Genomic DNA, 17997 nt, shown 5'->3' with positions numbered 1-17997 from the left:
TAAGGTCCTGAGTTGGCTGTGCAGTATCTGACTGTCTTGTTGGGTCAATAAGTGAGGAATTTGATTCAATGTCCAAGCTGGGCATTGAGACAAGCTCTTTAGGATTGGGTACCAGTGCTGGCGGGGCCAGTCTGGGGCAATCAGTATCATTTTTGGCTTCTCTTGTCTGACCTTGAAGAGTACCTTGGGGAGAAGACGCAGAGGAACAAAGGCATATACTGCTAGGTTTTTCCAGCTGAAAGATAGAGCATACACTTTCCATGCTTGCTTGTGATATGTCCTTGTGCAGAATCTCTGTAGTTGGCAGTTGTGAGGGGAGGCAAATAGGTCTATGTCCGGGCATCACCAGTTCCTTGCTATCATGCTGAAGACCTGTGGATCCAATTTCCACTCGTGGGGATCCATTAGGTTTCTGCTTAGTTCATCTGCCAGAGTATTTATCTTTCCTGGCATGCATTGTGCTTGCAGATGTACTTGGTTAAGTCAATGCTGTGTCCCACAAGTTCATGGCTAGTCTGCAGAGGGGGTAGGAATGTGTGCCTCCCTGCTTGTTTAGGTACTACATGACTGTAGTATTGTCCATCTTTATCAGTAGTTGTCCTGGATGAAGTAGATCCTTGAAGGCTGTCAGGGCATTTTGAACAGCTGGCATCTCTTTTTGATTGATATGTAGAGGCAGTTGACTTGCGGACCATGTGTCCTGAATACATCTTCCTGCCATATGGGCCCCCCAGGCATAATCTGATGCATCTGTTGTTAATGTCTGCCTGGCTGTGGGTAAGGTGAATGGCTGTCCCGTGTTGTGGTGACAGGCTTTTACCCACCATCGAAACTCCTGATGCAGGCAGGGAATAAGGGTAATTCTTGTTTCCAGGCTGTGGCAATGTTTGAGTCCAAACACTTTTTAGATACCACCGAAGTTTCCTCATATGCAGTCTTGCATATGGAATTAGCAGAATGCAGGATGCCATGAAGCCCAAAGCCTGCAGAATTTTTCTTGCAGATAACTGGGTCTTTGTTGCCAACATTTTGAAATAAGTAGTCAGTTGTCTTTGTTTGTCTGGCGTGAGATAAACCATCTGGGCAGTTGTATTTAAGCTTGCACCCAGGAATATTATCTCTTGAGAGGGTACGAGTTTTGATTTCTTTTCATTTACTGCGTACCCTAGACCTGTTAGTAATCTTTTTACAAACACCGGATGCTGTAGTAGAATGTCTTTGTTCTCTGCTTGAATAAGGCAGTCGTCCAAGTAAGGATATATTTGTATCCCTCTTTGTCTGCAGAATGCAATTACTGGTGCCAGGCATTTTGTGAAGACCCTGGGTGCAGTAGATAAGCCAAAGGGCAGTGCAGAGAATTGGTAGTGCATTAAGCCAGCTATAAATCTGAGGTATCTTCTGCATGATTGCCTGATTGGGACATGCAGGTATGCCTCTTTTAGGTCTAAAGTCACAAGCCAAGCCTTGTTGCCGAGCATGGGCAGAAGCAGCTGCAGAGTTTACATTTTGAATTTTGGAATATCCAGAAATGTGTTTTGGATAGACAGGTCCAGTATTGATCTCCAGGCTTTGTCCTTTCTGGGCACCAAGAATAACCTTGAGTAAAATCCTAGTCCCTGCTCTTGCTGTGGTACTTGCTGAATGGCCCTCATGTCCATGAGGGATGAAACTTGTTTTTGTGTCTCTGCCCATTGATTGCGTGGCAGGTCTGGCATACCATTTGGCCTTGGCAGGGTGTGAAAGTGGAACCTGTAAGCCTTATGATACGATATTTAAGACCCATTTGTCCTGGGTGATCATGTGCCAATTTTGTGAAAAAAGTGCTAGTTTTCCCCCCAAAGGAGCTGCCAGAAGATAAGTGCTTGGTGCTGGCAGGGGAAAGTCATAGAGACTGTTTCCTGTATGGCTGTGATTTTTCCTCTCCGCTTTTGGAGGTAGAAGCACCCCATTGTTTAGGCCTGTATGAGCCTTGGGGCTGTGATCTGCCTCTGGGGCGTCTGTATCTGCCTCTTTGTAGCCTGTCTGACACTGGAAAGGACCAATTCTTAGTAGGACAGTTCCTGCTAAATCTGGGAGGTTGTACCTGTAAGAAATCCTTGACTGGTTGCAAAGATTTAGCTTTGTCCTCCATTTTCTTCAACACCTTTTCAGCTTTAACACCAAACAAGGTATCATGCTGTAATGGAGCATCTAATAGTTTTGCTTTAACATGATCGGGCAGATTCTGTTCTTTTAACCAAGCATGCCTCCTAATGACAGAACCTGTAACAGCGGCCCTGCAGGAGGTGTCTAGAGAATCAAAACCACATTGCAAAGTATGCTTTCCCACTTGTTCAGCTGCATGCAATAAATACTACATTTCTTTGTTTTCTGCACATTCTGAATTTGTCAACATTTTCTGTTTAAGCAGTGACATAAGATATTGCTGATATTTAAGCATATGAAACTGACAATTTAAAGCTCTTACAGCCAAGGTAGCAGAAGTATAAATCTTTTTCCCCCATCTGTCCAGGGCCCTAGAATCCCTATCAGGGGGGATAGGGTTTTTTGCAGTGGAAGCCTTGACCCCTTTGGGACCCTAAGAGATAGTTTCTGGGTCAGCAGCAGGGTTTTTATAAAGAAATGTATGCGAATCAGGAACCCTGTAGTATCTGTCTGGCTTAACAGGAGCTGGCGGTAAAAAGTCAGGAGACAGACCGGACTCTGAAAATACATCATCTACAATGTCTAAAACAGGAAGAATAGCAAGGGGCCTGTGCTGAGGTAATAAATGGAAGTCTCTGAGCCTCTTCTTGGATTCTGAGTAATCTTGGCTCTGCCAGTGGAAATGCTCCCTCATAGTATGCAGGGTCTCCCCAAAAGAATAATCCTCAGGAGGAGAGGCTGAAGGGATAGATTCTTCAGCATCAGAATCCTCATAGGGAGGAAGAGAATATTCCTGTTCAGAAGAGGAATCAGAGGAAATGGAAACCTGATCTGAAGATTCATATTCGATCTCTTGCCTAAGCCTCTTATCAGGAGGGGGATGGGAACCCCTGATCAAAGTAATTAGGTCTTCGGCCATTTTAAGCATCTGTTTTTTTAGGCATGAAGGCCTGTCCAGGAGAATGCTGTACTTGTTTCTTTGTCTTTAGAGCTACTTTAGTCTTTGCCTTTGAAGCTGAAGTTGGTTTCACATATAACTGTGTAGGCCTGAAAACACCCTCAGAAGCAGATGCCTGCTCAGTGGCTCCGGACCCATCTGAGGGAATAGTTTCCGAGTGTCCAATACCTTGAGTATCCAGCGGCCTAGTCGGCTCCATGTGGGAGTCGGAAGCGGCCTGTGGCTCTGAGGTAGTGGGCGTCAGGGGCTGCGAAAGAGCCTCACTGAGAACCGGCGAGAGGCCTAGCGGATGCCTCGTCGGTTTTGGACCTCGGATGCCTGTCCTTTTCTTTTTCTTTGCGCTTTTTATAAACTCCGGTAGTCGGCTGTTCCGACGGCATTATATAATTAAACCTTCTGCCAAAGTAATGAAATGCAAAATCGTACCAACGCTTAATAGCGCGTTGGTTAAATCTAGTACAAAAACGACAACTAGCAACGTCGTGGTCAGGGCCTAGGCAAGGAATACAGTAAGAATGAAAATCCTTATGCGGTATCTGCTTCAAACAAGAAATACAATTCTTAACATTTTCTGACATCGGTCTGGAGCAAGAAAAAAGTTTCCCCAATGGGGTACTTAGCTTTAATGAAGACTTCGGATCTGAAATTCGAATTTGAAAATCTCAGGAGTCGGCCGACTGGCACTTGTGAACTGCTTTTGCTTCGGGCACCGCGCGGCAAGAAAGACTGAAGAAAATGGTGTCGGCTGCATCTTTTATACCCCTGGCGCACTGACGTCAGGGAGGAGGCGACAGCAACCGATGCCGGACCTAGACTTTGGAACTCAGGCCGACTGCGGGTAGCCTGCCAGCAGAACAACCCAATTGTAATGACTGCAACAGTGAAACACGATGAACATCAACACCTTAACCAGAAACACACATTTCATATTACTTCAAATAATAATAATACAAAAATAAAAAACATAAGTCAAACTAAACTATTTGGAGTCATACTAGTTGACAACCTCAACTTTCATCATCACATACTTCACTCCATCAAGAAAACTCACCAAAAACATAGCTCCCTCTATAAGGCCAAACACTACCTGACAAATGAATCAAAGATTACCTTAGCAGCACAGCATACCTCCTTCCTTCTCTATTATGTGCTTCCCCTATTCTTAACAATTATCAGCACAAACTATAAAACTAAACTAAATCAAACAAACTTATAAAACACACCACTACCTTGCATTAAAACAATTAAAATGTCTTGAAATCCCAAACCAGTTGACATACCCACAACTAATCACTGCTCACAAGCTATTGTACTCTTCAGACAAATGCCCAGCATTGCAAAATATTGTACTGTATTAGTCACCCATTAGAAACCTTTGCTCCAACAATAAACTTTTACTATATATCAGTAAGACATTCAACACTGCTGGAAACTCTCTCTACTGTCATTGTGTGTCAAAACTCTAAAATGAAATCCCCACCCAGATAAAACAGATAAAAAAACTTTAACAGTTTCAAAACTTTGCTTAAATAACACCCACGCTAAAGATAGCTCTGTTCTTCCTGCTCACCAGGCTAGCTTTACTCAGATTACTTTTTTGCAATTCTTGCAGCCAATTTGCTTCCCAGCCTTTTTGTACCTTACTGCTCCTCCTCATACTGCCCTTATTTCCTAAACTCTTACTTTTCCTTCTTCTCTCATACCCTACTACAAACTTAAATTCCTCCTCTGCCCATTTATCTTCAAACTCATTTCCAGAATTTCTCCTTTCAGATCTCGCATAATTTTTTTAAGCAACATTCTATTTGTCTGTCTATAAATTATTACTCAACTCAAAACACCTTAGTTTGATCTTTTCCCCTGCAGTGTGTGTGTGCATATACACACGCGCACACACATATATACATACATACACACACACACACACACACTAATATTTAGTTTTAGTTTTTTGCTACTCAATGCTAGAAGTCTAAACCTCAAAATGCACTCTCTCGTGGCACTCCTAAAAATGGAGAACACCGATATCTATGCAGTAACTGAGACCTGGTTCAAGGCTCCAGAGAGCACCCCTGCAATACCAGGCTACAACGCTTACCACACTTTTCGGCCACCAAACCAGGACCGAAACACTAAAGGTGGAGGAGTGTCCATATTCACCAAGGATATTCAGAACACCAGGCTAGTTGGCCAACACAATGCGTCTGAAATTCTCCAGGTGCCACTAACACTAGGTAAGACTGCAATCCAAATTGTAGCTTGCTACAGATCCCCCACCATGCCCCAATATTCTCACTACACCTTTCTAAACATACTGGAAAATATTAAGATACAACCAAACACCCTAATACTGGGTGATTTCAACTACCCTGCCATTAACTGGGAAAACTACTTGTGTACCAACACCTTTGCCCAACGGTTCTTGGAATTCATAAATTCCAACGCCCTGGATCAACTAATCCTTAGTCCCACCAGGGGCTCCAATATCCTAGACCTGGTCATTACCAACATGGGAAATCGATGCTCCACACCTATGGTCACCCACTCCATGGTCAGGTCTGACCATAAGCTAATCACCCTTGACATCCACATCCCACCCCACCCCCCAGTAAGGAAACCTCCATAAAAAACTTCTCCAAAGCCAACTTCATGCTACTCAAGTCAGAAGTGACAAACTTCATGACACCCATGCAGACGGGAACTGAAAGTTCAACTGCTGAATCCTATACTAAGGCACTGTACGAGCACATCCACTCCTGCATGAATTGTGCTATCCCCAATAGAACCAAGATGCTCTCCTCCAAGAATAGGTGGTCTCTTGCCATAAACAAACTTTACAACAAAAGGAAGAAACTGTTGCAGAAAAGAGGAAAATCCCAGGATGCAAAAAACTCCCTTATCAGCCTCAGTAAGAAGCTGAGATCCCTCATAAAATCCTCCAAAGCTAGTTACAAAAATAAAATTGCCGAAGATTCCAAGACAACCACAAGGCATTCTACAGCTATGTCAAGAATCTAAATGGCCATGCTCAGATATGCTCTGAGCTACAACAGAATGGCATTAAATATACTGATCCCAAGGATATTGCCAATATCCTGGCAGATCGATTCAGTGCAAACTTCACTACCCCTCTCACCCCCTAAAGGGCCCATCTCAATACTGAAAGATTGCCAAATTCTGGTAATAACGGCCACACAGATAAAAAAACGCACTCTCCAAAGCTAAGAATACAGCATCCATGGGACCAGACGACATCCCAGGCTGTGTACTACATGAACTATAAAATGAACAGGCACCTCACCTAAGTGTCATGTTTAATCATAGCCTCACCTCAGGCTTCGTGCCCACTGAGTGGCGCACAGCGACAGTTATCCCACTCCACAAGGGGGGATTCACCTTGGATCCTGGGAACTATCTCCCATCAGTCTGATGAGCCTGATCTGCAAGGCCATGGAACGTATTATCATGGAACTTATAAACAAAGGCATGGGCAACCTTCAAACACTGGAACCCATGCAGTTTGGGTTCGTGAAGGGCCGATCTTGTCTCCTGAACCTGACTGACTTCTTTGAATCGGTCTACAGAGCTGTGGACAAGGGTAAGGTGGTCCACACAGCCTATCTGGACCTCGCCAAGGCCTTCGACACAACCCCTCACTCTGGAATTATAGATAAACTTACTAAGCTGGGCATTAGTCACTACATCACTTGATGGGTTGCCAACTGGCTTACTGACAGAACGTACACTGTAAAAGTAGCCGACTCCAAATCCAGCTCCAGACAAGTGACAAGTGGAGTACTTCAGGGTTCAGTCCTGGGACCGCTCTTGTTTGGCATCTACTTCTCTGAAGTACAGGCCAACACTAAGGGACTCTGGCTAACAAAGTTCGCAGATGACTCCAAGCTGGGAGCCATTATTGAATCCCCAAATGATGTGGGTATTCTACAAAAGGGCCTTACAGAAACAAATGCTTGGTGCCAGAGCCTTAAGCTCAATGCCAAGAAATGTATACTTATCGCCTTTGGGAAAAAACATGTGCCCATGAATTACCACATAGGTGGCAGTACACTAAACACCGAAAGTATGATAAAAGACTTAGGAACACAGGTGGACAGTGGTCCCACCTTCGATAACCACATCGCCACAACAGTCAGGAAATCCTTCTATGTGGCACACCTCATCACTAAGGGCTTTCCATCTAGAGAAAAGGAGGTCATTGTCCCACTGTACTTATCCCTCATTAGATCCATTATAGAATACAACGCCCTGTTTCGTATGTACCTCTCAAGACATCTGCAACAACTGGAAAGGCTGCAGAAATACCTTACTAAAAGAATCATAGGCCTAAAGCAGATGCCCTATGCTGACCGTCTACAAAACCTCCACCTATACTCTGTTGCATATTGCCTACTAAGAGGCTATCTCTGCTTAACATATAAGGCCATGTCAAACCCAGAGCTGTTGGACATGCTACACTTAAAGAAATTCCAATCCCTCAGAGAGACACGCTCCAGGGATCTAAACCTTGTCATCACAATGAACAAAACATGCTGGAGGCATAGGTTCCTGACCCAGAGACTCCCCAGACTCTGGAATAGACTGCCCATACATGTCAAACAGAGCGGCTCTTTGGCAGTCTTCAAAAGGAACCCTGATGATTGGATGGGAGATAGGAAATTCACCCCGAGGTAAATTCTGTGGGAAGAAACAGCCAGGGAATTGTTATGGCTAGGCTTGTATAGGCCCTAGGGCCGATAGCCTAGTACCAACCTATGATTGTTATTGTATGCTATTTCTCTATTCAATAAATAGCCAATTTATGCTAATCCTCTCTTGTTTTTTTGTGTTAAAATGCTATGTTCATGTAAGAAATATTTAAAAATATTTAAGAGTCATGTAAATAAGATCATGTATAGATGTTTTAACTTGCAATTATAAATGTACATCATGTAACTTAAATGTGGAGCTTTTCACCCCGGGCCTCCGCTGAAAATTGGTTTTACCTAGTCAGACTTTTCAACAAGGACAAATTAATTAATTAAATTAATGCACAGTTTACTTCAGAGTGGAAATGTCAAGGTAAACTCTGTATATGTAATTTACACCTCATATAAAGTACAGCACATTTAGGAAGGGAATGCTTCCTTGAGCACCAGTTTAGGTCTGCCTTTATATTTCCATATAGTTGCATGCACGTTGGTCCCATCAAAGCGGCATTCTGCTCATCTTGTTATGTGGCATGAATATACATAAAGGAGAATAAATTTAAACACTTGCACTAAATTCCTTAATCCCTTAAAATTACAGTGTAGTTATTTCAAATAAAAAATTCAGTGTACTCATTCAGTGCAAGGTGGGAACAGGAAATCACTTGTGGGCTTCTTTCATAAATCAAAATTAAGAGAATTAAGTTTGTGAAATGAATGAAGAAACAAGTCTGTCTCAAGCCCACTGACTCAAGTACACAGAACATCAGTTCTGAGACTTAATCTCTCTGAGTAAAGTCCATCAATTATGAAAACCGGCAGAATAAATAAGACCATAACCCCTTGCGAGGGAAATGCATAGAGCATATCATACTGCAAAATGATAAAATGAAAATATAAATTTTAAAAGTATTTGAATCACTTTATCAATAGTTTTAGTCCATTTTAATAATTTAAAATAAAATCTGACAAAATCAACATAACAAAAATGCACTTAAAATGATGTAGGAACTGATCCTCCACAGCGGGATAAAAGGAACTTGCATGTCTAAAGATTTACCTAACTGTAATTTTCTTAGAACATTTAGGTTGCCTTCAGAAACATCTGGAGTCAGCAGGAGGTGCTGAATGCTTTGGCTTCTGGCATCTGATGGAGAACACATCAGGCAATATCTAAGTGACACTACCATAATATCCAGCAAAGAATATGTAATATGATGAAAAGTCCTCATTTATGTAGTCCACAGGCTGTATGATGGCAAATCTTAGGTTCATAGGTAGGTACTAGACTATCTGCCCGAAGGCATTTATAAGCCTAGCCAGAATGTGTTGGCTTTTGCCGCCCCCTTAGATTAGTTCCCTGTGCCTCTGTCCAGCAGAGTCACTGAAGTGATCCCCGGGGTAAACTTTCTGTTTCCCATCCACTTGTCAAGGTTTCTCTTGAAGAGTGTTAGTGAGGAGCTCTGCCTAATGTAGAATGGAATCTTGTTCCAAAGCATGGGAAGTCTCTGGGACAAGAATCTATCCCTCCAGCACATCCTATTTATTGTTGTGGTGAGGTTTAGATCCCTAGAGCATGTGGCTTGAGGGGATATGGTTTTCTTTAGGTGGAGCATGTCCATCAATTCTGGGTTGGACATGGCCTTGTATGTCAGGCAGAGATCACCTCTGAACACACGGTATGCAACTGAGTACAGCTGGAGTTTCTGAAGTCGAGCTGCATAGGGCATCTGTTTGAGGCCAGTGATCCTCTTAGTGAGGTACTTCTGTGGTCTTTCCAGCTGTTGCAGGTGTCTTGTAAGGTACATCCCAAACGGATTGTTGTACTCTCTGATGGGTCTGATGAGTAGAAGGGCACAGTGACGTCTTTTGATCTGGATGCGAGCCCTTTTGTGATTAGGTGGGCCACATAGAAGGATTTTCTAACCACTTTGGTAATGTGATTATCAAAGGAGAGATTACTATCTACTTGGGTCCCCAGAACCCTTATTACATCTTCCGTATTTAGGGGACTACCCACCTATGTGGTAGTTTGTGGGTACTTTGTTTTTTCCAAAGGGGATGACTATGCACTTTTTGGCATTTAGCTTGAGGCCATGATTTTGACACCAGGTATCCGTCTCAGTGAGACCCTTTTGGAGGATGTCTGTGTCAGCTGAGAATCAATTATAGCCCCTAGTTTGCAGTCGTCTACGAACTTGGTTAGCCATAGTCCTTGCCTGTACCTCTGAGAAGTATATGCCGAACAGGAGGGGTCCTAGGACTGAGCCCTGGGGAACGCCACTTATAACCGGTTTAGAGTCAGCCCTAGCTCTCGCAAGTCTCACCATGTGGGTTCTGTCCGTGAGCCAGTTGGCAACCCATCCTGTGACGTAAGGGGTTTATGTTCAGGCTGGTGAGCTTGTCTATAATACCAGAAATGGGAATGGTGTCAAAGGCCTTTGCGAGGCCTAGGTAGGCTGTGTACACCACCTTTCCCTCGTCTATAGCCTTGGTAAGTGTCTGAAAATGAATGTGATTCTAAACGAACACCTAAGGCATGCCTATTTTAGTTTTAGCGGAAGATAACAAAAACCCCTTCTTGTAACAAGGAAAAAAAAAAGTAAAGTTGTGTACACTTACCATAAATGTAGATGTTCGAGTGTACTCACTGTTGCAGTCATCACACTTGGGTTATCTGCCTGCAGGTAGCCCTCAGTCGACCCGAATACAAGAGTCTTGGGATTTCTGCATTGGATTCTGTTGCCTCTTCCATGACGTCAGGTCATCAGGGGTATAAAACATAAAGCCGATGCCATTACATCAGTTTTTCTTGCCCTAGATCTCAGGAGCCCCCAAAATAGGAAGCTATTACATGGTGTGGAACACCTCCAGTAAAAAGTAAATACCCCTGCCATAAAAGATGGCCATAAAGAGGACAGGTAAAAAGGACAGAGAAAACCAGGGGTCTGGAGGGCGGGAAACCAGCACTGCAACAGTGAATACACTCGAACATCTACATTTATGGTAAGTGTACACAACTGTACTATGTTCTTCGTGTTTCACTGTTGCAGTCATCACACTTGGGTTGATTCCCAAAGCTGAGGAAAGGTGGAGGCAGTCAAGAAGTGTTGAGGCTAGCTAGCAGGCCTTGTAAGACTGCTGTAGCAAATCCAGCTCTGGGTTTAGAAACAAAATAGGTAAGTGGTAATGCTTGGTGAAGGTGTGTATAGAACTCCAGGTTGTAGCTTCCAGGATGTCCCTGGTGGGGACGGCCCTGAGAAATTCTGTAGAGGTTGAAATAGCTCTAGTGGAATGAGTTCTGATCCCCAGAGGGGTAGGTTTTCCATGGTGCTTGTAGCAGAAATGGATGCAGTGTGCTACCCATTTGGAAATGGTTTGCTTAGAAATGGCCTTGCCCTCTGCCCCTGTAGCAAAGCTGACTAGTAGCTGGTCAGATTTTCTGAAAGGCTTAGCCCTGTCAAGGTAGAACCTGAGCTGTCTGTGCACGGCCAAGGAGTGCAGGATAGTTTCCCCTCTATTCTGAGGATTAGGGGAAAAAGGTTGGCAAATGGATGGACTGGTTTAAAGTCAGACTGGATACCACCTTGGGCATAAAGGAAGGGTTAAGTCCTGAGGGAAACCCCGTCAGCATGGAAAATAATGAAGGGCTCCACTGCCATTAGTGCCTGTAGCTCAAGACACTCTTCTTGCTGAAGTAATAGCTAGAAGTAAGGCTGTTTTCCAAGAGAGGAATTTTAACTCTGCTGAAGCAGCAGGTTCAAAAGGAGAAAGTGTGAGCTTTTCCAGTACAAAGTTAAGGTCCCAGGCCGGGGAGGGAGGTCGCCTGGGGGGGGGGGGCTTAAATTGTTAGCTCCTCTCAGGAACTGCTTAATGAGAGGGTGAGAAAAGAGAGGAGTCTCAGTATTATAATGAACTGAGATAGCAGAGGCATGAATCTTAATGGATGAGAAGGATAGGCCTCTGTGGAGCAGCTCTGCTAGGTAATCAAGGATTTGAGGTAAGTTGGGCACAGCTGTGTCCTTTCCTTGAGACTGACTCCAAAAACAATATATTTTCCACTTTTCAGCATAGGATTTCCTAGTACTAGGCCTTCTGGCCTCAAGGATGATGTCCAGCACCTGTTTGCTGAGGGATGCTGGTGGTGTATTCATGGGATAAGCCAGGCTGCAAGGTTTAGGGTTTGCAGCTGTGAATGCAAAACCTGTCCCTCCTGCTGAGACAGCAGGGAAGGTGTCTGATGAAGGTGCCAGGGTGGCACTGCTGTCAGACTGCATAGGAGTGGGTAACAGTGCTGGCGTGGCCAGTATGGTGCAATAAGGATTGCCCTTGGCCTGTCCTGTTTGATCTCGAGTAGTACTTTTGAGAGGAGTGGCAGAGGAGGAAAGGCATAAATTGTGAGGTTTTTCCATGTAAAGGATAGGCCATTCACCTTCCAGGCTCTGCTGTGAGGGTTCCTGGTGCAAAATTTGTTCAATTGGTGGTTTTGGGGGGAGGCAAAAAGGTCCACCTCCGGAGTTCCCCACCTCTGGGTTAGAAGTTTGAATGAGATGGGTTCCAGTTTCCACTCGTGTGGGTCCAATAGATTTCTGCTTAAGTCGCCTGCCAGTGAATTTTGTTTGCCTGGCAGGAATTGAGCTTGCAGGTGAACTTGGTTGCTCAAGGCTGTTTTCCACAGGGCCATGGCTAACCTACAGAGTGGGCAGGAATGAGTTCCCCCTGCTTGTTTATGTACAATGAAATACGAAGAACATCTGTGGTGTTGTCTGTCTTTATCTGGAGCTGTCCTGGAAGGATAAGGTATTTGAAGACTGTCAGAGCAGTCTGTACAGCTAGCATCTCTTTTTGACTAACATGCAGGGGAATTTGTTCTGGGCTCCTTTTGCCTTGAATGCATTTGCCTGCCATGTGAGCCCACTATGCATAGTCTGATGCGTCTGTTGTCAGGGTTGGGCGGCGAGGGGTTGAGTGAAAGGAAGTCCCTTGTTGTGGTTGCATGCTTCTGCCCACCAAAGGAACTCTGCCATTAGACAAGGTATGATAGGAATCACTGTTTTTAGGTCCTGAGAATGTTGACACCAGAGACTTAGTACCACTGAAGTTTCCTCATATGCAGTCTTGCATATGGAATTAGCAGAATGCATGAGGCCATGAACCCTAGAGCTTGCAGTATTTTCCTTGCAGACAGCTGGGTTTTGTTGGCCATTAGTTTGAAATGGTTTGTCAAATGGAACTGCTTTTCTGGAGTGAGGAATGCCATCTGGGATGTTGTGTTCAAGCTTGCTCCCAGGAATACAATTTGTTGGCTGGGCACTAATTGTGATTTCTTTTCGTTGATGGCATATCCCAGTGAAGTCAGAAGTCTTTTTACAAATGCCAGGTGCTGAAGTAGCAATTCCTGACTGTCTGCCTGAATCAGGCAATCGTCCAAGTGTGGGTAGATTTTAATATTTCTCTGCCTGCAGTAAGCGATGGCTGGAGCCAGGCATTTTGTGAATACTCTGGGCACAGTAGATACGCCAAAAGGAAGTGCAGATAACTGATAGTGCATAGAGCCTGCCCTGAAACATAGATATTTCCTGCAAGACTCCCTTATGGGGATGTGCATATAAGTTTCTTTTAAATCTAGGGTGACTAACCAGGCATCCTTGGCTAGCATAGGAAGAAGATGTTGCAGTGTAGGCATTTTGAATTTTGGGACCACCAGAAAGGTGTTGAGGATTGATGGATCCAGGATCGGGCACCAAGAGGTCTGGAGTAGAAACCCTGTCCACTTTGTTCTACTGGAACAGGTTGAATAGCCCTGACATGGAGAAGGGACTTACTTTTGAGCCTCTGACCACTGGTTTGGAGGAAGGTCTGGCAACCAGCTTGGTGTTGGCAGTGAGTGGAAGTAGAATCTGCATCCCTGGGATACAATGTTTAGAACCCATCGGTCCTGAGTAATGAACATCCAGTTTTTTTTTGCATGAAGGGCGAGTTTTCCTCCTAGGGGTGCAAGTACTTGGGCATGGCTGGGAAGGATAACTGGAAAGTCATTGTGAACTTTTTCCATAAGGGGGTGGCTTACCATTCCCTGGTTTTGAGGTGGAAACACTTCATTGTTTAGATCTCTGCATACCCTGAGACTGTAGTCTTGGTGGTCTGTTTCCCCTGGGTTTGGGCTGAGAGGGACTGGAAAGGACCAGTTTTTTGAAGGCCATTGCCTACTGAATCTAGGTGGCTGCACCTGTAAGAAATCTTTGACTGTTTGCATAGATTTAGCGTTTTCTTCCATGTTTTTACGAACTTCTTCTGCTTTTGTGCCAAACAAACGCTCCTGATTTAAAGCAGCCTCTAGTAATTTTGCTTTGACATGGTCCGGCAAGACTTGTTCTTTTAGCCAAGCATGCCTTCTCGGTACAGATCCAGTGACAACAGCCCTGCGAGATGCTTCTAAGGCATCAAATCCACATTGCAAAGTACGTTTACTAACTTGGTTTGCAGAATGCATTAACTCTTGTAAATCTTTATTTTCTGCACAATCTAAAAGTAACACCATTTTTTGTTTAATTAGTTCCATAATATGTTGCTGGTACTTCAACATGTGAGACTGGCAATTCAAAGCCCTGATGGCAAGAGTTGCAGAGGTATATACCTTCTTACCCCATCTGTCTAAAGCTCTAGAATCCCTGTCTGAAGGGGTAGGGTTTTTGGCTGTAGTAGCCTTAATACCTTTAGGTCCCTGGGAAATGGTCTCTGGATCCGCAGTAGGATTCTTAAAGAGAAATTTGTGAGAATCGGGTACTCTGTAGTACCTGTCAGGTTTTCTAGGAGCTGGTGGTAAGGTGTCAGGAGTAAGACTGGACTCCAAGAAGACATCGTCTACAATATCCAGGACAGGGGGTATAGCTAGAGGCCTATGCTGAGACAAATCTTAAAAATTCCCTGAGTATCATTTTGGACTGAGGATAGTCTTGGTATTCTAAGTGGAAATGCTCTCTTAAGGTATGCAAGGTTTCACCAAAAGAGAAATCCTCTGGAGGGGAGGCAGAGGGAATGGATTCCTCTGCATCTGAATCCTCATAGGTAGATAAGGGTATGTCCTGGTAATCAGAAGGGTCAGAGTCATCAGACTCCTGGTCTGAAGAATCAGAAGGAAATTCAATTATTTGTCTTTTGGCAGGGGAAGGCTGGCTTCCTCTAATTAGAGTAATAAGGTCTTCAGCCATTCTAAGCATTTGTTTTTTGTGGCATGGGAGGATGAGCATGCGCTTTGAACGCCAGTTTTCTAGGCGTAGTACAAACTCTGTAGTTTTTGTAGGAAATGAAGTTGTCGGCTTAATACGAATATAGGTAGGTCAGAATACATCCTCAGAAGCCGGTGCCTGCACAGTGGCTCCGGACCCATCCAAGGTAGACACATCCGCAGGTTCCATAGTCGAAGAAGCATCTCGCAGCATACCGGACACCGAATGGGTCTCAGCAGAGGCCTGCAAATCTGTAGAAGCGGGTGTCAGGGGGCTGCAAAGGCTCCTCACTGAGTACCAGCGAACTGGCGACAAGCTTAACGGAAGCATCATCGGCAATTTTTGACCTATGCGGTCTGTCTCTGTCTTTGCGCTTTTTCGGAAGATCGGTAGTCAGATGGCTTACTGAAGCCATTTTGGAATGCGGAGAACAAGAGCGAAAGAATTTAGCTATAAAAATGGCCCGACGACGAATGGTTCGGGCATTAAACAAGGCAGAAAACCGACAGCTAGGGATGTCATGGTCTGGGCCTAAACAGGTGATGCAGTAAGAATGAAAATCTCTGTGAGGTATTTGCTTTCCACAGGCAAGACAATTGTTAACTTTTTCTGACATCGGTTAGAGCAAGAAAAAAGAATCCCCAACGGGGTACTTAGCTTTAGAAGACTTCAGGTCTGAAACTCGAAAAAAATGAAAATTTCAGGTAGCGGTCGACCGGCACATGCAAACTGCTTCTGCTTCGGGCTCCTTCTCGGTAAGAAAGACTGATGTAATGGCGTCGGCTGCATGTTTTATAGCCCTGATGACCTGATGTCATGGAAGAGGTGACAGCATCCGACGCAGAAATCCCAACACTCGGGTATTTGGGCTGACAGAGCTACCTGCAGGCAGATTACCCAAGTGTGATGACTGCAATAGTGAAACATGCAGAACACCTTATAAGCCACACACAAATTCTATGTTTTTGCCATTTCAAGTTATACTAGTGCATCTCCTAGGAACATAGGCAACAATGCTATAATTTGGCATTAAGTACAGAAAAATGCTTACAAATAAATAACAGTAAATCCATTTTTCAATCTTCTCAGGCAAAAGGACAGTATACAGATTTGTTTTCAGAATGAAAGTTCTCTTATTTTACCTTTGGAAAATGCATGCAAATTAATATTCTGCATGAAGTCTTAGTTCCTCTGTTTTCATCAGAACTCTGCTTACATTGCAAGCCAACACTTCGGGATCTACGTGATTAAGACTAAAAAACAGCAGCATTTTTTTTTTTTATAAATACACTCATTTCTGCAGTTCCTTAAAATGGCATCAACTGTACTGACAGCTACCTGAAAAAATGCATTTCTAGAGTGTTACCTGCAAAGAAGTTAGGATGCTGCTTGAAATGATGATAAGGAGCCAGAAGTCCATATGGAAAAACTGACAAATCATGTAGGCCATATATGCTGGAAACACCAACAGGAAGAGGCACAAACTGACAGCACGGAAGTGTTTCCACCAGCTCCTGCACAAAACAAAAATATTTAACAAAAAATAAAAAAAAAAAAAAAAAAAACTCCAGAAAAACATACGCTTCCCCTGCTAAAGTTAAAATAAGACTCTGCTCACTTCATCTGCTTTGTTATCAACTGTACCTACTAGAACACAAAGCAAGGACAAACATGAGCCTTACAAGATAACATGCACAAACATCAATGTTAGCAGTATAATCATTTATTTTCTTTAATTAAAGGTCATCTCTATAAAACAAATATAAATTAGCTTTCATTATACTGCCTGAAAAAGTAACTCAGCATTACAAGCTTTCATTTTTGGCTGTATGCCATGGTTCTACTAAGATGCACTGCAATGGACAAGCTCCAAACAATAGCTGAATGAAAAAGTAACTCAGCATTACAAGCTTTCATTTTTGGCTGTATGCCATGGTTCTACTAAGATGCACTGCAATGGACAAGCTCCAAACAATAGCTCATGCATTTCACCACAAGACTCAAATACCAATCAAGTTATCAGTTTTACATACTCTGCACTAGTCACACACTGTCTGGATCAGACACATAGTCTCGCATATGCTGAGGCTCTTAAAAGTAATCTTCCTAAATCCCAAAGACCTCACAGACACTGTATCTACAGCAAATATGTAGCACTCCATCAAAACAAAACACACACTAACAACACACACAGCCATATCTCATGGAGCATCCACTTCTAACCCACAAGGTAAGCCACCCCACAACCCAATAATTTGGTCATATGAGACTCCACTGTGAGATATACAGATGTCCCATTAACCAGGATCTACCAGATTATGCATGCACTCAGGTCGGTTGATCACAAGTACCATTGAGTCTCAGTCATAGTCCATGTAAATATAAATGACCTGAGATGCATCTCCCTGGACTACATAATAAAGAGAAATGGCAGAGCTCCCAGATTATATGTAATTTTGGTATGAGCCTAGCAATTATAAGTTTTCAAAATTTTCCAAGGCTGATGTCACAATATGAACAGAAGACGACTGACTTTAATAACTGGCTTGGTGTCACTCCAAGAGGGTACAATATTTGCCAGCATGGGAGGATGTGGTCAACAAACAAAGTTAATTGCTAGGGATGGCCTGCAACTGTCCCCTCTAGGCTTTTGAATACTGGCTAAAACATTGCCTTCCCCCATTGTACCATTTTAGGGCAATGCAAAACTGACAAACCTTCGGACACAACAAAACCAACCCTAGAAAATCTATAGGTATTACTGCTTAATGCCAGGAGTCTAAACAAGAAACTCCACTCCGTACAAACTCTCCACACCTGTGAGAATACAGACGTTTGTACAATTACAGAGACATGGTTTAAAGCCATGGGCAGTGCAATGTTACAATGCCTTCAACACATTTAGACCAGCTACTGCAAAGTAGGAACTAAAAGGGTCCCTTATTACAACACCACAGCA

The 17997-nt window shown here is 43.6% G+C and overlaps 1 protein-coding gene across 1 annotated transcript in view; it reads right to left on the bottom strand.

Moving 5' to 3' along the window:
• RNF145 (ring finger protein 145) overlaps positions 1 to 17997 on the bottom strand; it is a 1685498-nt gene that overhangs the window by 330115 nt on the left and 1337386 nt on the right. The window contains exon 9 of the mRNA XM_044069355.1: positions 16405 to 16552. Within this exon, the coding sequence (XP_043925290.1) occupies positions 16405 to 16552 (148 nt within the window). The remainder of the gene's footprint in view (positions 1 to 16404; positions 16553 to 17997) is intronic.

The sequence above is a fragment of the Protopterus annectens genome, chromosome 4.part0 (assembly GCF_019279795.1).
Source record: "Protopterus annectens isolate FY-2018-M chromosome 4.part0, PAN1.0, whole genome shotgun sequence".
Lineage (NCBI taxonomy): Eukaryota > Metazoa > Chordata > Ceratodontiformes > Protopteridae > Protopterus > Protopterus annectens.
The sequence above is the reverse complement of the archived record's forward strand: the minus strand, read 5'-3'. Positions and strand labels throughout refer to the sequence as shown.